The following is a 25,488-nucleotide window of genomic DNA, read 5'->3' as shown; positions in this document are numbered from 1 at the left end:
CTATTGACAACTGTTTATAAGGAAGTATTTCAATATGAATCAGGAAACTGTCATGAAACATCTGGGAACAGCAGTGTTTTCCCTTCCGAGTTTTTTTTTTTTTTTAAGTACTGAAACAAAGTAGTATTTGTCAGTACAGGCAAAATTTGATAAGGAGAAAAAAAGGAGCAATTTTGCCTTCCTTCAGATGAAGAAGAGGAATTATATGTGCAAAAGACAGACTCTTGAAATGTTTTTTTTTTTAAACCCAAATCTCTTTACCCCTTTACTTAATTTGCATCGATACACAAACTAACTCTGAGAATGCTGTTCATCAGAGTAAGATGAATTCTTTGAGGTACAATATATAGCCAAAGAAAATCTCAGCTTCTTCAAGGGTAAGAAGAATGTACAACACTCCCATTGAAAGGAAAGATATTTTCAATAGCATAAATGCAGAGCTGTAAACCCTTTATTAGCATCTAATTTTCATAATGAAAGATGTGTTAATTCACCTTTCATACAGAATACATTTTGGATTGATGTGGTAAAAAAAGTCCATAATTCCATACTGGCTTTAATAACCATGAATTACTTATCTTAAAAGATTTTTTATAGATTTGTATTGCTCAGGTTCAGGTGACCTTAAAAAATACCTGACTAAGCAATGGAGTAGTACCTCACTGCTACAGCAGACAAAATAGGATAGCTTACTTTAAAATGTGCATATGATCTTGTAGATGCTGTAGGAAGATTACCTATGTTTGGTGTAGTAATGACAATGCATACTTAAGTATGAACTGAATACTGCACAAAAGGTTTTAAATCTCATTTACAGGATTCTCTGTATAAGACTGCTATCTGTATTTTCCACTAAGGCCATACCATCGAAATTAACTTGTGTCAATCTGATTATCATTTTTTCCATTCTTTGGCTTTACCAGTTGGGTAGTCCACAGTCCTCAGAACAGTTATTAAATGTTTAACTCCAGTGTTTGCGCATCTTGGGAAACAAAACATAACCATCGTCTTTTATCTGAGGAATTACTTGTCATCCCAGTCTCGGGAGCTGTTAGATGAACATATCAGCCTATCTCTTTGATCCTTTGGAGGAGTTAACAGTAAACTACAAGAAATAAGTCCTGGTTCCTCCAATATCAGTAACCTTTCTGGGTAAAATCATATACTGTTCAAATGCAAGTGTTTCTTCCCTAGGCTTAAACCTGATAACAATATTGAAACAATAAGAATATATAACAGTAAGGAAATACAACAGATCCGTAGGTTTCCTGTCATCCTGCATTCTTTTTATTCTCCCATACAAGACTCCTCTAGTGATTACCACGGTGGACCCTCATGAAGATATGGCATATGGCTTTTTGCTCCCTTGAGACTTTGATTCACTTTATGCATCCAGTCAAGAATGAACTTTGGTGAACAAAACCCCTCAGTTTATCGAAAGGCATGCCATTGAATTCTGCTGCATTAATACAGCAGCTGACAGATTCTTTGGATTTTGTCTGGGGAGCCCTCTTTGAATTTTGTTTTGGAGTCAACTTCAACTAGCTATTCATAACAGGGCAAGAGAGGTTTATATGCATTGACCCTAAATAACTAAAAGCAGTATAAAAAGTAGTAGCAGCTTTCCAGGAAAACCTCAATACCAGGTCAGCTGGAAGTCTGTACAGACACCACTGATGAGAATGTATTATGGTATATCTTTCAAAGATTACATAGTGACCATTGTGATTTGTCAGTGAGACATTCTGCAGAGAAGGCATCATACAGCAGTGCATCTTCCAAGATGAGAGCATGAACTCCCAGAGTCAAGCACCGGCATAATTCTGACTTGAGTAGAAATTATTTCCTCAGAAATTTCTGGACATCACAAACATGTGAACCTGTGGTCAGTCTTTGATCCTACAAACCAGAATTAAGGCATCATCCTTTATGTAAAATTGATTTGCACATGCAACTATAATTCTGTAATAAAAGAACACATAATTTCCAAAAGACAGATCATTTGTCTTTTGCTGTTTTAATAAAAGGGAGAGAAGTATGGCTGTAATCAAACATAGTTTCATAAGTTCATAGGTGTGTACTTGGCTAATGATCTCTGGGGCCTTTTTAAGCCTAACCATGCATCACAAATCTCTGACAAGTTCTGGCACCATGGATAAGTGGGAGAGGAAACATTTACAAGCAGGGGCCTGGGAGATGAACCATTTATAGGCTGCCTGCATTAATTAAAGACATAAGTGCCAAACGAGGGATGTACTTCATGTTCCCCATCTAATTGTCCGAGTCATCCCACTGTATTACCTTTTGCTACTGGTACAAAAACCTTTATGCGGCACTATTACAGCATACTCTTCTAGGGAAGTAGCAATTTCAACAGCTTAATTTAGACTTTTTTCTGCAAAAGGTAGTTTGGAAGCTGCACACTGCAGGATGGAAACATGGTCAAATAGTAGGGCCAGTTTTTGGCACAGCTGTAGTACAGGTGATCCAGCGGTAGCTAGGAACTCTTCGGGGATCCTACCCAAATATTATGATTTACAGCTACAGTTATAGTAGATCATGTCTCAAGAAGATATTACAGTTGTGTAAGATATTTACCACAACAGTAAATTTTTGAGAGCTTACTGTAACTGGAAAGCTTCCATCTTTCCATCCTAATATTTTGAATCATCCATAATTGCTATATTTTTACATATTGCCAAATGTTTTCCATTTGTGAGTTTATTAAAACTAGCCTAGTACCAGCACTGATATTTTCTCTACCACAAACACATATACCTGGCACTATCTGTGGTGCTAACAGCCAATAATGTACACTTGAGTCCTGAGCCACCTCCAATAGCACCTAGGTGCAAAATCTGCATTAGTCCTTACATGAAATATCAACTGGTGGAAAAATTTGGCCAGATTACAGGGAACAGAAGATGGTGGATAGAGTTATGATTTACTGTTACAATTAACTCTCTTCACACATGTTACTAGTACCTTACCAATATATATATATATATATATATATATATATATATATATATATATATATATGATTTGTTCTTTTGTTCACTACTGCTTTTCTCAGAAAAATTATGCTGAGATGTCAGCTCATTTTCAGTTGTAAGGATATAATAATTAGAGGAAAATGTTGAATAAACCTTAGGTTCATAGGATGATACTAGGCTATTAGTTCTATTAATGTCACAGACCAGGTTGAGGCCTTGCTTGTGGGTTCCGTTAATGGAGTTTGACTTACGGATATGCAGCAACTCCATCAAGGCTGGGTCTGGGATGGCCTTGTATGCCAGACACAGGTCACCTCTGAGCAGTCTGTAAGAGACTGAATAGAGGGACAGGGCTTTTAGCCTATCTGTATAGGACATGTGTTTGAGACCCTGGATTTTCCTGCTCAGGAACCTGTCTGTGGTCTCTGCAGCGGCTGCATGTGCTTGTCAAGGTACTTAACCTGTAATGTTTAGTAAAATTCTGTAATGGAAATAAACCTGGATAAAACTTTGAGCAAAAAGAAATGCACCTTTGAGGTTTGCTTGCACCCGGTTTAAAAAAACAGCTAAAAGTATCTTCATCTGGTATGTCTTAGTGGTAACTAAGTGGTAACTTATCATTGTGACTCTAAAAAGAGTTTGCATCCTTTATTTTATGAAGCATGGTTCCTTTTGACTTTTTTTTTTAATTCCCAGGAAGTATTCCGTAGTACTGACCAGCACCTTCATGATTATTTCAAAGGTTATCAAATTTGTGCCGAAATGCATGAAAATTATCCATTTTAGAAAGGCCTTTTTGTATAACATTAACATTTTTTTTCTTCTGATTATGGGGATGGAGGCATCAGATTTTTAGCTAAGTACTGTCATGACATAAACAACATCTTTACTTATCCAAACGTGTAACATTTAAAAAAGTGTATTGTTTTCTGAAAATGTATTAGGAGGCCATGCTTTCAGTGCTTAGAATTTATAAGATATTGCAAAACTTCTTCACAGATATGTACAGTTTCTTGCCCATGAAACAGTGATCTAATCACAGCATTGTACTAGTTTGAAATGAAGATATTTCCCAACCAGACTTTGCAGTTTAAGTACTCTTGTGTTAAACTATTTAAATCACAATGCATTGTATGGAAAGTGTTATCTTTGAAAAGAGGAACAAAACTTGCACATTGCCCAGTTTTGGCACCTTGGTTTTCTGAAATGTGTACCTTATGCCATTTTAAGCAAATTATGTTTTAGACAATTCTAAAGGCTCGTTATTGTGGAGGAAGTGATTTAATGTGTTTGTAAACGCACAATATAAGATGGTGTTAAGACACTTACAAACAGCCCACTTGTTTTAGGTGCTCACATTTTTTATTTAACATGCAAAACTTTCATATTTCATTTCTGAGTCAGCTAAAAGATTAACAAAACACCAAATTCGTATAAACGGTATTCAGGATGCTGTGCCTAATCTTTTAATAACCTCAGATGCTGATTCATTAACTGTGGTTGCTGTAAACAGTTCCCCTCATGATGACCAAAATCTGTTCAGGTGAAAAGTATCCTAACAGAGAGAGCAAAACATTAACCTAACAGAGAGGGCAAGAACTTTATCATTATTTTTCCTAAAAAATATAGCATAATGCTTGAACATTTTTTTGTATTTCCTATTTACAGGAGAGAAGCGTACCTATCTTTCACTGCCTAGACCAGGGGTAAGTTCCTAATGTGTATGTATGAAGTAGTCATGAATGTGACTGTACTAGCTTTCTGGCTGTTGAAGTTCTGGCTGTCTTGCTGAAATTTTGCTTGTCACTGTGTCCTTGGTGCTCTAGTCAGACCCTTAAAGATTCTTCTCCTGTAATATGCAGTCAGTTTTGTATGTACTAAAGTGGTGCACAGTAAGGTGATGACCATTTCAGAGGCTACAAAAGGAAAATTCTGCTGCCTGGAGTGCTGATGTTCCCCTAACATATTTGCAAGTGATTTTTTAAGCTACTTCAGCCTCTTTTTGTAAATATTTAGCTCTGCCACTGTGTCTGCCCACTGAAATGTCCAGATTTGTTGTTGCCGTTTAGAATTGAATTGCATGGAATAATTGTAGTAAGAGTGTTGAGTGCTGATTATTATGACTGTATTTTGTGTGTCATCTAATGGGTGCTGCTTAAGAGCTTCATGCTCAGTGTGCCATCCTAGGTTGAAGTTCAGCCCTGCACTGTTGAGGTCATCCTACGTTGAAGTTCAGCCCTGCACTGTTGAGGTCATCCTAGGTTGAAGTTCAGCCCTGCACTGTTGAGGTCATCCTAGATTGAAGCTCAGCCCCTGCACTGTTGAGGTCATCCTAGGTTGAGGCTCAGCCCTGCACTGTTGAGGTCATCCTAGGTTGAAATTCAGCCCTGCACTGTTGAGGTTGATCATCTGGGAAAAGATAGGAACAGACTGTTTCTGCTGCTGCCACTTTCAGGACATTGGTTAACGTTATGTTCAGACTATCTTGCAGGGCAAGGTCTGTCTACGTACCCTAATTTCTCAGCAGTATGGGTCTGGGAAGGGTATATTTGTCATTGCCTTAGTTGTGAAATCTGGAAGTAAACTTGTATACTGTAGACTAATGAGAACATGAGTGTCTGTAACAAGAGACCTCTGCATTGATTGGTATAAAGCCAGCACTAAAGAACAGGAGAGAAGAAATAATATAGCACAGAAAGAAAAATAAAGTAATAGTTTTACATGTTACAAACTGTTTTGAAACTCCAATACTCCTTTGACTGAAGTCATTTGTTATCCTTAAAGTAATCTTGAGTAAGCATTCTACAAAACTGATAATAAATGTTTGTGTCACAAATATAAGCCAAGATAATTTGTGTGCATCTATCTCTCATCTATTATTCAAAGAATATTAAATATTGACTTACCCCACAGAGTGCTGTTTTCCAACTACAAAAATGAGCAAGCAGATTAATTTTTTTGACGACCAAATAAGAAACTGATTATCTAGCAGTGTATGTTGATAAGGTCAACATTTGTCAAACATGCTTCATTAAAAGGAGAATGTATTTTTTCTCTGAAGTGAAGAAACTTATGGTTTCGTGCTACAAGCTGAAACTTGCTCATCTAGTCACAGGACCAGATTACCAGAGGCTGTTTCAACAACTTACTTTGGCACTGATCTCAGTCTACTTCCTGTGCATAATGCACACCAGAAACAAACTTCACTGTTCCTGAATTGTACCAGGTCAGGAAATAAGCCTCTGTGAGAAGGGAAAGTTCATTTCCTCTCATTAGCTTTCACCTGCAGGTTGGAACATTTAAGGGTTTTGGCATGATTCGTAGCTTTAGGCTTGTAACAGAAGTATGCAAGTTATTTTTCAGTGCGTCTTTGTTCCTTCTAGGCAAATAAAAAAGTGTTTTACACTGCGTTGTCAAACAGCAAGTAATAATTCCCTCAGCACTGTATAATGTTACTGGAATTTGCTGGGAAAACATGTGCACCACCTGTGTCCAGAGGTTGACAGGTCCTTTTAAGATATCATGCTGAGCTACATTGATTGATGAAAATGTGCAAAATGACCTGAAAGTCTTTAAGGTAATAGAACAACTGTCATGCTTCATGACCAGCTGTATATGTAACAGGGTCACAACCTGTATATCAGGATCAGGTGTGGTAACAGCTGTTTGGTCAAAAACGGAAATATCTGTTCTCCATCGTGTTATGCACAGGTCATTTGTCATTCCATTTTTAGTGTGTCAAAGCAGTCTATTTTCAATGTATTGGTTAGCAAACTGAGATAGATGTTTTTTGTCAAACTAGTGAATCTGATTCCTGGTTCCTAAGTGTGACGGAGCCTTCCTTTGTTTTTCTACTTTCTTGTAGAGTTTGTCTGAACTGTCTAGCTTCAGAAGTTTGTAGTTTTGCCATGTTTTTAAATGCTAATAGCAGGACATTTGTTAATGGTGAATAACATTTTGAAAGATAGACCTTATCTTTAACAAATGGAATTTCCATTTTTTGCCAAAACATTTTTATAGGATTTTACTTGTTCCTTTACTTTCATATTATAACAAACTTCGAGATGCTGTCTCAGTTTTCTGCACTGTTTGGAAGATGATGAAAAACATTTGTCCTCAAAAATAGTGGATCACTTCTCTTTCTTTTTTTTTTTTTTTTTTTTTTTTGACACAAATGCCTGTTTCAAGACTGCCTTGAGGCATGGAAACTGGTGGGAAATGTTTTTGTTATCTTGCTAGTAGATTGGTCTTGCACAGAAATATCCTATCTCTCAGCCTTACTGTTGTGCATTTAACTTTGAAACTAACCCTTACATGGAGAGAGAATTTTAATGTAAAATAGTACAGACTGCTTGCTTATTCTGCTGTACCAATATAAACCACTTACCAGCCAGAACACATTTCCATTTATTTTCCTACAGTTTCTATTTGTCCCTCTACTAACTTGTTTATCTTGATAAATTTTCATCTCCACAACCTCCAGTGGAAAACTTCCATGGGTGTACATCACTATCTGGGATTGCATGAGTAAACTGGAAAGAGTACTGAGGAAATATACCAAGGCCATCTATGGGTATGAAAATTTAAGTCATTATGAAAGACTAAAATATCTGAACTTGCACAGTGTTTCTTACAGATATCTAAGAGCATATTTTATTCAAGTATATAGGGCATTTAGAGAGCACTACCTCTGGGAATGTTTGGGGTTAACAAAAAGTACTAGAGAATCATCAGACAATCCATGTAGAAGATTCTGTAGGAATTAGAAGTACTAACTGGTTCTCTGACAGAGTAGCTGATGCATGGAACAGACTACCTAATTACATTAAAGCAAGTACTAGTTTAAATATTTTTAAGAACAGCCTGGACACTTATTATGGGAACAAGTGTGTTGATGCATTGGCACGCTAGAAGGGCATTAATGCCCGTGCTTAAATATTTGTATGTATGTATCTGTGACGAAGTGTTTCTTCCTTTTCAAATCATCCACCAGTTCTGTCTTGTAGTCAGTTGATTTCAGTTGAAAAAAAAAACGTAGCTGTTGTGTACCATTTTCATAGTCAAGATGTGTGCGACTTATTTTTTTTCCAATCATTTTTATTTATTATTTACAATAATATAAATCAACAGATAAAATATAACAAACATACATGACCATAATACAGTGTTATGCATTAAGATTGATACAATAGGATGTAGGTCAATCAACAATAATATCTACACTATATACATAGATGCTTTCCTCTTTCAGGTGTATAGATATGACAATTATATAAGAACTATTATGAATAGATCTCAAGGAAAAAGGGAGAGAAAACGTTTGATGGTTACTTATATGAGTTATTATGGAATCCCCTTCTGGTAAAATACTGTGTCTCTGTAAAGGATTATACTAGTATAATGTTGTAGGCTTGTTCCCATATTTCTCTGATTTTAATATTTTTGTCTTTTTTATCAATTAGTATTTTGTGGGCCAATAAGTGTTTAATAGCCATCTGTCTAAATCCCATCCAAGATATACTAGTTGGGTTAAGCCATTTAGACACTATGTACAGGTTCATTAAGAGAAAAATAATAATCAGAGTAGTGGCTTGATTCTTAGGAGTGTTGTGAGGAAGGATATGTAATATAGTAAATTCCCATGTTAGTGTAGATGTCTGATAGCCAATTTTTGTAGCTGTAGTTTAAGGGAATTCCAAAGTTTATAGACACATTTACAGCTCCAGAGTAGATGAAGTAAGTCAGCAGTTTGATCTTTACAATGTGGACAGAGTGGTGATTTTGAAGGGTTAAGTTTATGTAGGATTGCAGGTGTAAAATATGTGTTATTGTTAATCATGAGTTGGGTAAAAGCTAGTTTTTTGAGAGGTATGAATTTTAATGTTAGGTTGATTGCTTGAATTATTTGGTGGTTCCCAATGGATGGATTTATCTTCCTCCAGTAGTCGGAAAAAAGTATATCCTTCTGAAATGTAATGCCATTAATTAATTTGTAAGCGTTAGTGGTGACTTTCTGAGTTGAGAGGATAGCTTTCCAGAGTAGATTACAGACTTCTATGTCATTGTTGGATATGTTAGTGTCTTGGAGGTAACTGTGACTTCATTATTGATGTCCACATTTGTTTAACTCTTTTTCTCTTCCTGGTTTGAGGTTATCTGCCCATTTTCAGCAGAGGCTCAACAATGAGACACACTTGCATAATAATAATTATGAGTTGGAATGCATCACACATTTTGTCCTGAGTAATACAAAGAAGAAAATAGCTTTTGCAAACTGTGAAGTATAGATCTATGTGTAATCTAGGACTGAACCTGCATGAGCAATATACTGCTCATCAGTGGTTATTTGAGAACATTCATATTCATGCTCAGAGTTTACAGACTGCAAACAATAGACAGCAGAAAATAGTATCGTAGAAAGATGGGTGAAAGAAATAAGGGAAAATGCCAGTTCATGTGATATCCAATCTGTAGCATTTCTGTGGGAATGCAGGACATCTTAATGCTGTGTATGATTCCTTGTAGACCACAGGTTCCCTAATCTGGACTGACAGTTTGATTTAGCTTGCTGTAAGATTGTATTCAGACAGGTCATCAGTGTAGTTATTTTTTGTTTTGTTGCTTCTGCTTTGAAAGCACCGGAGGATTAAAGGTATATCACGCTGCTTAAAAATTAATAAAATAACACCAAAGGGCAGGCCAAGCTCAAAGATGTTCACAGGCAAATTGCAACTGGCAGTTAGTTGTGTTCTCATTTTGAACTTAAATTTAGTCCATTTGTTTTGAAGCTATGCCCCTTGCCAGACTTAATTGTTCTTCCATAAGATGACTCTAGATTCAAGTTTGGGCATAACATAACATTTACACTGATGGTTAATGTAATGAATTACCTTAAATAAGAGCTTAGACAACACTGCTTTGGTTGGTTTGGTTATGAGTTTGTGACTGAGGTATTGGCTCATTTTACAGACTAGAAGCTGTCGGTATATTTGTTAAATTGTACCCTTGACATATGAGTCATAAGTCAGGGCTGTGGAGCAGCCAAATTTACAAGTAATTATCACAGTTTACTGCTTGCAGACATTTTGCATCATATATTTTGATATTCAGTAGCAAGACAGTCATCACTTGGAAGTTGGCCACTGGACAGCATGCGATTTGATTCCTTCTAGATAAGGAGTGACCAAGCTTGTCTTAATTATGACCAAGGCTGTCAAAGCTATATTGCAGGATCCACTGAGTTTCACACAGTGTTTGCTAGGCAGTGGAGAGTAGAATCATCAACATATTGAACCAGATGTAAATTTTTAGAAATTATAATGATGGAAGGAAGAAAAATACCTGTAGATGCACTGGCTGAGTAGAAATGACATTTTACTCTCTAATCTCTAATATTCTGCCACGTAATTCAGAAAAGTATTTTATGTGCAGTGATTTATTCCAAGTTGCAGTAACCTTTTAGTAAGAGATGATTATCTGTACTTGCCATATGCTTTAAAATAGTGCACAAACATTGTCCCGGCTACAATGCCTCTGTTACGTTGCCTGCGTAAGCACTCTGCCATTGTAGGATATCTCAGAAAACAGCCATCTTACATTAAGAACGCCCTCTGCACCTTTGTGGCAGAAGAGTGTAGCAAAGAATTCATCTGAGTTGGAGATTGTTGGGATAAGGCTCAGTATTGAACATTTCCATTGGCCATCTTGTTTAAAAATTGCTTAACTTGCTTTAAAAAAATGGTTCTCACAGTTGCTACATAGTAATAAGCACTTTTACACCTAGTATTATGAATGGTCCAGTTCTCCTCCATTTCTCCTGCTAGCCTGATTGACATGGGTATCCTAAGGCAATGTAGCAATTGCCTTATGTACACTGACAATGCACTACTCCTAAACCACTCAAGCTCAATTTGTGAGAGATGCATCTTCTTCTTCTTTCGGCTGCTCCCGGTAGGGGTCGCCACAGCAGATCAACTGTTTCCATTTCCTCCTGTCCCCTGCATCTTGCTCTGTCACACCAACCAGCTGCATATCCTCTCTCACCACATCCATAAACCTTATCTTAGGCCTTCCTCTTTTCCTGTTACCTGGCAGCTTCATCCTTAGCATCTTTTTCCCAATATACTCTGCATCCCTCCTCAGCACATGTCCAAACCAACGTAATCTTGCCTCTCTGACTTTGTCTCCAAACCTTCCAACCTGGGCTGACCCTCTAATATACTTATTCCTAATCCTGTCCATCCTCGTCATACCCAGTGCAAATCTTAACATCTTCAACTCTGCCACGTCAAGCTCTGACTCCTGCCTTTTTGTCAATGCCACTGTCTCCAACCCGTATAACATAGCTGGTCTCACTACCCTCTTGTAGACCTTCCCTTTCACTCTTACTGGTACTCATCTGTCACAAATTACTCCTGACACTCTTCTCCACCCCACTCCATCCTGCCTGTACTCTCTTCTTCACCTCTCTTCCACACTCACCATTACTCTGAACTGTTGATCCCAAGTACTTACTCATTCACCTTCACCACCTCTACTCCCTGCATCCTCACCATTCCTCTATCCTTCCTCTCATTCACACACATATATTCTGTCGTAGTCCTGCTGACCTTCATTCCTCTTTGATCTAGAGCATATCTCCACCTCTCCAGGGTCTCCTCCACCTGTTCCCTACTCTCACTACAGATCACAATGTCATCTGCAAACATCATAGTCCACGGGGACTCCTGTCTGATCTTGTCTGTCAACCTGTCCATCATCATTGCAAATAAGAAAGGGCTCAGAGCTGATCCTTGATGTAATCCCACCTCCACCTTAAACGCATCCATCACTCCCACTGCAGACCTCACCGCTGTCACACTACCCTCGTACATATCTTGTACCACTCTTACATACTTCTCTGACACTCCCGACTTCCTCATACAGTACCACAACTCCTCTCTAGGCACCCTGTCATATGCTTTCTCTAAATCCACAAAGACACACTGCAACTCCTTCTGACCTTCTCTGTACTTCTCCATCAACACTCTCAGAGCAAACATTGCATCTGTAGTGCTCTTTCCTGGCATGAAACCATACTGCTGATCACTAATCATCACCTCCCTTCTTAACCTAGCTTCCACTACTCTTTCCCATAACTTCATGCTGTGACTGATCAGTTTAATCCCTCTGTAGTTACTACAGTTCTGCACATCACCCTTATTCTTAAAAATCGGTACCAAAACACTTTTTCTCCATTCCTCAGGCATCCTCTCACTTTCCAAGATTTCATTAAACAATCTAGTTAAAAACTCCACTAAACACCTCCATGCTTCCACAGGTATGTCATCTGGACCAACAGCCTTTCCGTTCTTCATCCTCTTCATAGCTATCCTTACTTCCTCCTTGCTAATCCACTGCACTTCATGATTCACTATCTGCAAATCATCCAACCTTCTCTCCCTCTCATTCTCTTCATTCATCAACCCCTCAAAGTATTCTTTCCATCTCCTCAACACACTCTCCTCGCTTCTGAGTATGTTTCCCTCATTATCCTTTATCACCCTTACCTGCTGCACATCTTTACTAGCTCGGTCCCCCTGTCTAGCCAATCGGTGCAGGTCCTTTTCTCCCTCCTTAGTGTCCAACCTTTTATACAACTCTTCATACGCCTTATCCTTAGCCTTCGCCACCTCTCTCTTTGCCATGGACCTCATCTCCTTATACTCTTGACTACTTTCTTCATCTCTTTGACAATCCCACTTCTTTTTCACCAACCTCTTTCTCTGTATACTCTCCTGTACTTCTTCATTCCACCACCAGGTCTCCTTGTCCTCCTTCCTCTTTCCAGATGTCACACCAAGCACCCTTCTAGCCATCTCTCTTACTAGCTCTGCTGTAGTTACCCAGCTATTCGGTAACTCTTCACTGCCACCCAGTGCCTGTCTTAACTCTTCCCTGAACATCATCTCACAATTACCCTTTTTAATTTCCACCATTTGATCCTTGGTGCTGCCGTCACACTCATCCTCTTCTTGATCACCAATGTCATCCTACAAACCACCATCCTATGCTGCCTGACTATACTTTCCCCTGCCACCACTTTACAGTCTCCAATCTCCTTCAGATTGGCCCTTCTACATAAGATATAATCCACCTGTGAGAGATGCATATACACTAAGAATTTGGAATCCTTGCTTTCTCATTCTCAGAACAGTGACACTGAACAGGTTGTTAGCTCACACACTACACCTCTGTCACAAATCACGCTCTCAACACATAAACCATCATATTCGGAGGTACTAACTAGAAATTTACCTAAACACCAGAAACCTCCAAAACACAAACATGCTGCACCTAATACAGTACCTACAGCACTCATTAAACATAAAACCACAAGCACAAGTGTCTCACTAAACAAGCATCTAATGCAAACCACATCTGAACCAAATTTTTTGGTCATAGGTGACTCCATAGTGAGAAACACAGACGTCCCAGTCACCAGGCTGGACAAAGAGAAGGTTACGGTCAGCTGTATATACCAGGTGCCAGGATCCGCCAGACCACACATGCACTCAAATATCTCCACAACAAGTACTGTCATGACTCTGTCATAGTTCATGCTGGTGTGAATAACTTGAGATGTACCTCACTGGACTATATGAAGAGAGACATATGAATATGTGTCTCAGGCAGGTATGTTCCTAGCCTTGAGCAGCATACTACCCTCACCTAGACTGATGCCACAGTATAAATAAAAAAATGATTGACTTCAACAATTGGCATAGTTTCTGGTGTCATTCTAAGGAGATCCAGTACCTGTCTGCCTGGGTTGACATGGTAGATACACCACACTGCTTTGCCAGAGATGATCTTCATCTGTCACCTTTGGGATTTTGGTTACTGGCTAAGGCTCTTCCCTTCCCCGTAGTGCCTTTTTTAGGCAGTGTCACAACAACAAAATTCCTGACATAAAGATATCTTCAAAAGCAATCTCAAGGCTATGCTGCTAAATGCTAGGAGTATAAACCTAAAACTACATTCACTGGAAGCAACCATCAACTTAGAAGATGCTAGAGACTTGCTTTAAGTCCACAGAAAGCACCCTGGCCACACTGGGTTATAATGCCTTCCACACATTCAGACCACAAACTGAAAATGTGAGAACTAAAGGAGGTGGAGTATCAATATTCATCAAAGATAAAATTACCTCTAGATTGGTTAAACAAAAAGATTCTTTTAAACTAATCCAGGTCCAGTTGACTATAGGTAAGACCCTTTTCCAAGTTATTGTCAGTTATAGGATCCCCTCCATGAACCAAGATACCCACACTGCATACTTGGATCTACTTAAATCACTCAAGATACAACCAAACACCTTGGTTGTAGGTGACTTTAACTACCCATCCACAGATTGGGTAAATTATACATGTACTAACACACTTGCCCAAAGGTTCTTGGACTTCATCTACTCCATTTCCCTGGATCAGTTGGTTGACACCCCTCAAGGGACCCAAACATTCTGGATCTGGTGCCCAATTACATGGGTGTTTATTGTACCACCCCATGTGTGTGGCCTTCCCTAGTGAGGTCTGATCATAAATCAGTCACATTAGAAGTAACAGTAACATCTGACCCCCCATTAGCGGCAACTAGACTAAAAAAACTTCTCCAAAGCCAATTACAACCTAACATGTGATGGCACTAATAGCTTCATAGTCTCTGCCTTCACTGATGGCATGGACACTATACTGAGATTTACACCGATGCCTTGTATAAGCATTGATAAACATGTACTGAATCAGCCGTACTTGATAGGACCAAAGAAAGATCCTCAAGAAAAAACAAGCTTGCCTGGTGGACATCTGCCATTAACAGGTTATACAATAAGAGAAATCGCTATCCAAGAGCAGGAAGGAATGGTGTGTGAATTGGAAGCATTCCCTCCTCTGCTTAAACAGGCAAATAAGACAACCTTGTAAGGCATTTTAAAGCGAACTGTGAATCCAAATTAACCTGCTTCCCTAAAGATAACAATAAGGCCTTCCTTCTTTAGTTATGTCAGAAACCTTAAAGGAAAAACCCATATTTGTGCAGAACTGGTTGTTAATGGCACCACATTACTGAACCAGTAGAAATACCAATCTGCTAGCTGACTGGTTCAGTGAAAACTTCTCCCCCTGACCCTGCCACATATCCCCCAAAGCATCACTACCACCTGCCCTCCACCTAATATCTCCAAGGAGCAGGTCATAAACATTCTCTCCAAAGTGAAAAACACAGACTTTATGAGATCTGATAATATCCCAGGCTGCTTTCTAAATGGATTAAAATAGGAACTAGCTGCACCGCTTGGTACTCTTTTTAACCACCATCTAAGCACTGGTTTTGCAACTGTCATCCCGTTACATAAAGGAAGCACCTCCACTGACCCTGAGAACTATAATATAAGCCTGACCAGCCTAATCTGCAAGACTATGGAAAGAATAATCATGGACCTTATCAACAAAGTAGGAGACCTCCAAATGTTCAACCTCACCCAGTGTGGCTTCATTAAAGGGAGATCCTACCACCAAAGCCCTGGATGAAGGCAAATCCATGCATACTGCCTATCTGGACCTGGCCAAGGCCTTTGACACTCCTCCCCACTCAGGCATTATTGATAAACTCACCCAGCTGGAGATCAACCCATATGTTGTCAGGTGGGCTGCAAACTGGCTCTTAGATAGAACATACACAGTCAAAATAGGTGACTCTGCCTCCATCAGCAGACCTGTAACCAGTGGTATTTCACAGGTTGGGCCCCTATTGTCTGGAATCTACTTCTGAGACGTAGAGGCTAAAACAAAAGTCCTATGGCTGACAAAGTTTGCTGATGATCGCAAACTGGGTGCAGTCATTGAGTCCCCAAACAATGTCAACATCCTACAAGAGGGACTTACACAGACAAACAACTGGTGTCAAAGCCATGGGGTAAAACTCAGTGCAAAGAAATACATTTTCATCCCCTTCGACAAGGGTGACATACCTGCAGATTACCACATTAATAAAAGCATCCTAAGCATTCACTCACTGGTGAGAGATTTCAGCACACAGGTTGACAGCAATCTTTTCTTTGACCACCACATCTTCACGGTGGTAAAAAAGGCTTTCTACATTGCCCACCTTATAAGTAAAGACATTGCATCCAAAACAAAAAAGTTTATAACCCCTCTGTACTCCTCACTCATCAGGCCAATAACAGAGTACAATGCTACCTTTGATATGTACCTTACCAGACATCTGCAGCAACTGGAAAGACCGCAAAGGCTTCTTACAAAGAAAAATCAGGCTCTTCAGCATATGTCATATGTTGACAGGCTGAAATCACAGTCACTATCTGTGTCTTATAGACTACTCAGAGACGACCTCTGCCGTGCATGTAAAGCAATCTCAAATCCTGTTCTAATGGAACTGCTGCACATTCACAAATCAAATGGTATAAGATGCACTTGCTCTAGAAAACTCAACCTAGTATGTGACATCAGCAGGACTTGCTGGAGAGGCAGATATGTCTCACAGAGATTACCTCTCCTCTGGAACAAATTTCCAATTCAGGTGAAGTAGAGCCCCTTGCTGACTCTATTTAATTGTAATTTGGATGATTGGATGGGAAACTGCAAATTCACCCTGGGAGTTTCACCTGTGTCACTCTTGGACAGGGGCAATAGTTGTTGATTTAGTTCTGCTTAAGGCCAAGATATTCTTGGGATCAATGGTTGTACTGGGCTAGGCTTGTAAGGGCCCTAGGGCCATTAGCCTAGTAACCTTCTATGATCCTATATCCTAATTTGAAACCTTGTTGTGCTTCACTGAGAAGTTCACTGATTTTCATCTAGTTATGATGCTGACAATATACTATTTTTCAAGTATATTGGCCATTAGACAAAAGGGGATATTGCCATAAAATTTTAGACATAGCTGTATCTGTTCCTATCTTTATGCAAATGGATAACTATATTTTCCTTTCATCTTTATTGCATTGCAAAGCCTTTCCCACTCCTGTTATTTATTATAGTTACTCTATTTATTTATTATAGTTACTCTATTTATTTATTATAGTTACTCTATCAGACAGTTCAGACACCGTATGGTTAATGCATCTTTGAGCAATTCCATCAGCAGCTCCACAACTCTTACTATTTAAATTTAGGCAATCATTTTAAAGCCTAATATCTGCTTACTTTCAGGAATTTGGCTTCATATCGAGGTACAAGTTCAGTTGCAGCAGAGACATTGTTGTAGGTCTTTGTGTCATATTGCAGAGTTTTGGTTTCGAACACGTTCTGCACTGTACGCTGGCTGTACTGCTGAAGAATCAGGGAAAGGTTTGGCTTCGTGTTTGTGGCAGGAGTTAGAATCTTATACTTATGCACTAACCAAAAAAAAAGTGTTTTCTGAAGCAATGCTTCCTTACAAATGTAATTTATTACTGTTTGGAATGTGATTAATTAATTATTTGCATCTGTTCCTGAGTTCTCTGAAGTAAAACAGGGCCATAGAGATTCCTTCCATACGGTGCTTTTTCCAAGTAACGTATCAATAATACGTCAGGATTTTAGAGTTCTTCCAGAGCATGCACTTGCTCCACATGATTGCATGTTTTTCCAGAATCACAAGCACCAGATGGATTGCCTGACTGCCATACTGTTCCTTATCACAAAGCCTGCCTAGATCCCAGTTGTTTTCAAGGGGGAGGATCTGCATTTAGGGCGAGTGTTGTCATTCTGTAATAGTAGTAATAGCCATTCATAATTTGTTCTGACTGAACAGGAACAATACACTCTTAATTATTTTTTTCTTCTGGGTATACAAATATGTTATCATAGGAATTCCCATGTTTTTGAGGAGACCATTGAGAGTACCTCCTGTTGAAGGTTATGTGTTGAGAGTCATTCTTGGAAACACAGAGGTCATAGAGCCTTTACTTAAGTATTGCCATTTTGTGTGACCACCACCTGTATTTCTACACATTACATTCCTGTGGTGAGTCACACATTTTACCCTTGTTTGTGTATGCTTGGTACTGTGTTTACAGTCTAACTTAAATAATCAGAAGCATAAATACCATAACCTCTTGAACAACATCAGAATGGCATTTGTGCACAAAATATTTACTTACTATGGCTTATGAAACTATATACAAACCGACTTCCAGGTAGATGTAGTGCATAAGCAAACTATATACAAACCGACTTCCAGGTAGATGTAGTGCATAAGCAAACTATATACAAACCGACTTCCAGGTAGATGTAGTGCATAAGCAAACTATATACAAACCGACTTCCAGGTAGATGTAGTGCATAAGCAAACTATATACAAACCGACTTCCAGGTAGATGTAGTGCATAAGCAAACTATATACAAACCGACTTCCAGGTAGATGTAGTGCATAAGCAAACTATATACAAACCGACTTCCAGGTAGATGTAGTGCATAAGCAAACTATATACAAACCGACTTCCAGGTAGATGTAGTGCATAAGCAAACTATATACAAACCGACTTCCAGGTAGATGTAGTGCATAAGCAAATTTCATTGTATTGTTGTATGTATAACTTTCACTGTCACCTTAATAGGTAAATCAAAGTAATTGGTGGCAAGGCTGTCTGTTAAGGACGTAGTAGCTGCAGCTGGTTATGAATACAAACAAGCTGCGAGTGCAGTTCCCTTCAGTAGCAGACAGTTATAAGTGTCTTATACCTGAATGACAGACACTTGCAAGCTATATGTTCCTGCAGTAAGGGGGTGTCTAGCATGAGTAAGTTGCTAGTTATAGTTTTAGTTTTTTGTTTCTACATGCAGAAAGCCTAGAGTAAAAACAAGATAATGATGTAGATAACCGGCTTAAGGCATGAAAGTGATGCATCAAGTCCTGTTCCTTGTTACTCGTTTGCTGTAACAGGGTTAAGTTCCTAATGACAACTACGTTTAGTTATAGGATGAGGTAGGGTGCAAATGTACGCCTAAAACTAACTTATAAACATCAGTAGGAGACTTTTTAAAACAAGAGAAAAGAGCAAAATGGACCCAGTGAAGAAATCAGCAGACTTTAGAGTCCACCATATCCCTGCTTCTCCTCCTCAGCACTGTATCTGCGAGCAAGTCCTCTTTGCCTTACTTTTAAACTGCAGTCAGGATAGACAGACAACATGCTAGAAACAGAAAATTACAATTCAGGAAATGGACACAGCACATACCAGCTTTTACATTGCTAGGTGAGGCATGACACTGCTTTTAATGCCCCCTGTCATTCATTTGCCATTCAGTAAACATTTTATGCAGTGTTAAATTTTGTCCTTTCCAGGTCAGTGAACAAGTCATGGCATCCTAATGCATAACACTGAGTATGAAAAAAAAATTCTGTAGAAAAACTACATGGGTTACCCTTAGATAACAGCATTTAAGAGGAAGAGACCATTTACCAGTTTCAGTTGACAGATGTATAGAGTAAATATGCTGTAAGTCATCAGCAAACATATAGCACTAAATTGAAAGAAATATAATGTACAAAACCTAGTGAAAAAAAAAAACATCTGCAGCAGAACTGTTGCAAAATATTAGAATGTATCCCCTCTCAGTAATAACTTTCCACAGTTATTACTTAGAGACTTTTCTAGCCTCATCACCAGAATTCCTGATGTTCCTGGAAATTCCTTCTTTTCATACAGCAGTGGTTTTACTTGACCTTAGAGATAGAGCAGCCATAAAGCCGTAGACCAGTGGGACAGATTCACTCTACAAAAGCAACAGTTTGACAGAACCTTCTCTAACCTCACTCCTTCACACGCCAGAGTTCCTTTTATTGAGAGGGAACCATCTTTTCAAAGAACTGTGTTTTCATGTGACTTCACACAACTGGGTTCAGGAAGAAACTGACTCTGGTTACACTGTAGGTATTCAGTATTATCTCATTGTCCTCCCTTTAAAGGTATTCTTACTGTACTAAAGGACTAGTTAAAATATGTAATAACCATTGCAAAACCAATTGCTACACTGAAAAGCAGTACAAATGTTTCCATCTCTGAAGTGATGCAAGGAATTTTACTTGAGATTATTACTACCATCCTGGACCTGTTTTTGTTAAACAAATGTTAGTACCCAAGAAATAAAGTTGCTAAACCCTAAATATCTTGCTTATTCTAAGTGCGGAAGCTGCCAGAAGTTTACATCCTTGTCCTTTGCCTTTTCTATTGTAGCAGAGTTTTCATCAAATTAGTAGCTCTAGTGTTTACCACATAAGATAGTAAATGGTTCTCATTTGATCTTATGTTGAAAAATTATTGACTCAGACTCTATCAGCTGAGAAACTAAAAAAAAAAATCAGAGCCTGACTTTGCAATGATTTCAGAGTCTAGAAAGTTCATTGAATACACAACAGTGGAGCCCAAGTACTGTATAACATAACTTATTAAGGGCCATTCTACTAATTTAAAAGTACAAAGCTTCTATTTTCATTGAATCCAACTAATGAAGCACGTTGCATCTATTTCAAACAACAGCCATCACAAAGCAGGCACCTTCCTCAAGGCATTGGAGTACACTTTCTTTTCTGTTCTCATGACTCCAGATGTAAAGCTACACATGAAAAGTATAAAATGGTACTGTAAGAGCGTATGAGGCTAAAATAAGTAAACCATGAAACATATCTTAATGTTGGTCCTGGGAATTTCCAGAGAGTTCTGCTTGCAAATGTCGAGATATTCAGGAATATGAGGCTCCTTGTCCATCCAAAGTTCGACCTAGAGAAGACAAAAGCCACATCGGACTATGCTTTGCAGAGCCTACTTTTCTCTCTCTCTCTCTCTCTCTCTCTCTCTTTTAAAATAGAGCAATTACTTAATGTTGACATTTCCTTACATCTTATTAAACTCATAATTACAGGCTGAGTTGAAAACAACCATTAAAGAAAATGAAACCCTAATCATAGCTGGGGGACAAAAACAGAGATCAGCTTTTTCTCTTCATTGTCTTAGGAAAGTCATTGCTAGTAATACAGCACACAAACAAAGAAAACCTTAAGTAGAAAAACAAACATATCTATTAACAACTGTCAGCAGTGAACAAAAAACTAGATATGTAAAACAAATCTGTCAAAATTGGATACTCCTGTGAAAAGCCAAAGCACTCCATCGTGGAACAGTTATGAGGATAGTTATTATTGAACTAGCTTCCTGATTCCAGGGGTGGAGAGTCTGAAAACAGAACAGTTGACTCAGATGTTAAGCACTGATAGTAAATTCTGTTGGTAAATGATCCTACTCTCAAGGGGAATATTCTATCATGTTCTTCTGTCTGAAGAAGCGATAGTGTTATCATGAAAGCGCACACTTTCATTACTTTTTACTTTGTTAAATAGAGATTTTTGCCTAGCCGTGTTGGTTCAGTACTTGTTTTTTACTTTTTGTTTGCACAGTTTTCTTGTACTGCAACTCTTACCTGTTCCTGCATACTTTTTGCTTTTTGTGTATACATCCTACTACCTCCCATTGATGTGTGTGCTACCACAAATATGTCTCATGAGGCCTGCCATCAGTAGCTTAGAATCAGTAAGCCCACACCACTGGTCGTACGGGTGTTGGTATCATGCTAGACTCTGGTTACATGAAAGCAGTTTGCTGACCAAAATCAGTGTTTCGCTCCCCAAGATAAGAAAAGCTGCCTGGGCCAGTTACTTCCAGTCTCCTCTGCTGAGCTCTTCCAGTTCTTTGACAACTAGTCAGCCAGTTTATCTGGTTTGTTGTAAGGGCTTTAACCCTTTACACCACAGATCTAGATGGGGTACAGAAATACTTCAGCTTTACAGCTACAGAAGGGCTGTTTGTTATTGGAAATGGCAAAAGCCAAGGTACCTATTTACTTCTTAATTTTGTATGAATTTCAGACACCCTTGAATGTAACTGAAGCATACACTTCTTTCATTACTGTGATCACAGTTGCAAGAGTGGGCATGTTGGTTTGCCTCCATTTTGTGGTGATGGACTTGAAACCTATTCATTGACCATTAAAAATAATCAACAAGAAAGGATGAAGCTGCTGTGCCAAATCTCTACACATGTGCTAGACAACCGTTTTATTCTTTTTGTGCTTTGGATGTTCTCCAAAAATATGATCCCAAACTTTTGCATACCTATCATCACATCTCCAGCATTTGGGAGGGACTCCATGGTTCATTCTGGCCCACCTAGATTGTATATAGATATCCTTATGGCACTTCAGGGAAATATCCTAAATCCTGGAGATTTCATGGCATACTTTGATATTGTCTGCAGTGCCTCCCTGTATGCACCCTAGTTTCTGTAACTAGGTTAGTTTACTAAGCAGTTTCTCAGCACTTGCATATGTCCTGACTAGCTGCTCTTAAACACCTATATCAGTTACTAGCCAGGAGTAAAATCGCACTCCTCATTTTGTTTCTAAAATTCTGTTAACCCATTATGGATAGTTATGTCCTACCCATAATGCCCCTCTCATAGTCTCTTCAGATCAAGTCTGCCCACCCCTATAGTATAGAAATAATAAAAGAGACAGTAGGAGGCTCCGTCTGAGCAAATACCTTAACTAAGGAAATCCTAAAGTCCACCAGGAGTCCAGGCAGGGGGAAGGAGGGTGGGAAGTAATGAATGAATAGAGATCTACAACACAGATGGAACATTATGGTAAGACATAACTTCTTTAGCTGATGTTGAAAATCTTTATTCATTACTTACTGTTAGGACTGAGTCCCCAGCTACTTGAGTGCTGGGTGGCCCTAAGGAAGGATATTCCTGAGCACCATAGAATCAAATGATGCTCGTCCTCTGGAGGCCAAATCCAATTTGTAATGAGTGATAAAGGTATGAGGTCTTGCCCAAGTGACTGCTGTGCAATATCATCCATAGAGGCTCTAGAATGAAAAGCCACTGAAGTAGCCATCGATCTAGTCGAATCAGCCTTTATTCTGGAAGGTAAAGACACTTTATTGTAATGGTAGATGAAGGCAATCGAGTTTCTAAGCCAAGAAGATAGTCATTTTGGAGACAGGCCTAGCCAATCTGGGCCCTGCAAAGGCCACAAACAATTGATCCATTTTTCTGAAAGATTTAGTTTTGTCCAAGTAGAAACGAAGTTGCCTATGAACATCAAGGGTATGCAAAAGATATTCCCCTCTATTTGAATGATGAGGGAAGAAGACCGCCAGGTCAATAGATTGGTTAATTGAAAACCCAAAAATGACCTTGGGCAAAAAGGATGGGTCAGTATGTAGGGACACTCTTTCACTATGAAAAATCAAGTCAGGTCTCTTAACACTCAAGGCCTGCAACTCAGATACTCTTCTCACTGAGGTAAGGGCTACTGGAAGTAGAGTCTTCCAAGACAAAAATTTCATATCACATGAATTAGAAGGTTCAAAGGGAGGGCTTGTTAACGACTGAAGCACCAATGTCAAGTACCAAGATTCTATAGGGGGCTTGACAGGAGGTTTAACATGCAATACTCCTTTCAAAAAGGTTTTGCACAGTTGGTGTGACATAACAGAAGCATTATCAAATCCATTGTGAAAATTTGTGATAGCTGCTAAATGCACAGTAATTGTCGATGCTGAAGCTCCTGCATGTAATAGAGTAGTCAGGTATTGTAGGATCTTCTGAATAGGCATGGAGTAGGGGTCTACGTTATATTTGGCCCATGTAGAGAACCTCGCCCACTTACTAGAATACATTTTCCTGGTGAAAGGTTTGTGTGAAGCCAGAAGAATCTCACGAACAGGAGATGAAATATCAGGTAGCCTTTCAATCATCGGAAGTGGAGAAACCAAGCTGTGAGCTTGAGGCCGTGGAGATTGGGGTGAATCAGTCCCTGAGGATGAGACAGCAGACCTTGGGACTGATCCAGAATCCACGGGCTGTGAATTAGATGAGGCCATAGGAAAGGGGACCAGACATGACGGGGCCGATAAGGGGCAATGAGGATCACTTTGATTCTCAACCTTTGAGCTTTCTGGAGGAATTTTGGGATGAGGGGAAACAGGGGAAAGGCATACAGCAGACCCGGGGGCCAAATGTGCATTAGAGCATCCTTCAGTGACTCCCTCTGAGGGGGGATCAGAGAAAAGTAGCTTCTGCATTTGTTGTTTAGGGGGAAAGCAAACAGGTCGCAGCAAGGCCTGCCCCTACAGTGGAAGATCTCATCTACTATAATAGGACTGAGGGACCACTCATGAGGCATCAGAATGTTCCTGCTCAGATTGTCCGCAATAAGGTTGGAACTCCAGGGAGTGTGCATTGCTATAAGAAAGTGGTTGGAAGCCATTGCCCAGTACCAAATTCTCATAGCCTCCCAACACAGGGGGTCAGACCTGGTTCCACCTTGTTTGTTGATGTACCAGATGACAGACATGTTGTCCAATTGAATTGCAATGGTCCCAGAAGGAAGGGATGTGTGGAACTCTTGCAACGCTAAGACAACTGCCCTCAATTCCAGGACATTTATGTGCAAGTTGGCCTCCATGGGGGACCAGGTGCCTTGGAATGTGTTTCCCTGGAAATGCCCCCCCACCCTAGCAGGGAAGCATCCATGGCTATGAGCTGGGGAAGACAGAATGGTCGACACCAAAAATTTGAGTTTGGCTTCATCCACCAAAGCATTTATTTCTTGCAAAGGTTTGTAAAGGCATATCATGTGGTCGAATGGGTGGGTTAAGAACGGCCATTGTGATGAAAGGAGCCACTGTACTAGTCTCATGTGTAACCTTGCCAGTGGAACTAAGGTAATGATTGCTGCCATAGATCCCAATAACTGTAGTACAAGGCATGTTGGTACAAATGTCTGTGGAAGGAGGACTTGAATCTGTCTTCTTATTTTCGAGAGCCTGTGAGGAGGAAGGGAAACTTGACAGGATGTTGTGTCGAAGATCTCGCCAATGAATTCCAGTGCTCTTGTTGGGAACATTTGAGATTTGTCCATGTTGATCATGATACCTAAGCGAAGAGCAAGGCCTTGAGTGTAAGAGAGACTGTGAATGAGAAGATTCCTTGTTGTGGCGGTAAGGAGCCAATCGTCTAAGTATGGAAACACCTGGAATCCTTGTAGTCGGAGATGAGCTACTACGACTGCCATACATTTATTTTATTTATTTTATTTTTATTTTACATTTGTTGACCGGGCTAGTCTAGCTGGATACACGTCCTTTTTCAGTAGAGGCCCGAGGAGAAAAGCTCCAAACAAAAAGAAAAGAAACACCATACATTTAAAAGTGAATAGTAAATAGCATAACATAGAGACAAAATAGTTAGAGAAAAACAGTGTGCTTACATATTGGTTAAATAACAATCACATAATTGTATAGATAATCTGAAGATAGTTTACGTTGTGGGGTTGAGAGGTTAAGTTAGTAAAATCTGGGATAGGGAAGAGTCAAAGGTGGATTAAGACAATTGAGGTTAGTCTGGTTTAGGACATGGGCATGACCAGTGGGACTTGAAGAATTCTTTGAG

General features: G+C 39.3%; 1 protein-coding gene across 1 annotated transcript in view; it reads left to right on the top strand.

Annotated features, from left to right (window-relative positions):
* The window catches only part of CTNNAL1 (catenin alpha like 1), a 1,837,423-nt gene that overhangs the window by 1,342,247 nt on the left and 469,688 nt on the right, over positions 1 to 25,488 (top strand). Inside the window, exon 12 of the mRNA XM_044064584.1 lies at positions 4,665 to 4,702. Within this exon, the coding sequence (XP_043920519.1) occupies positions 4,665 to 4,702 (38 nt within the window). The remainder of the gene's footprint in view (positions 1 to 4,664; positions 4,703 to 25,488) is intronic.

This window comes from Protopterus annectens, chromosome 3.part0 (genome assembly GCF_019279795.1).
Source record: "Protopterus annectens isolate FY-2018-M chromosome 3.part0, PAN1.0, whole genome shotgun sequence".
Classification (NCBI taxonomy): domain Eukaryota; kingdom Metazoa; phylum Chordata; order Ceratodontiformes; family Protopteridae; genus Protopterus; species Protopterus annectens.
The sequence above is the reverse complement of the archived record's forward strand: the minus strand, read 5'-3'. Positions and strand labels throughout refer to the sequence as shown.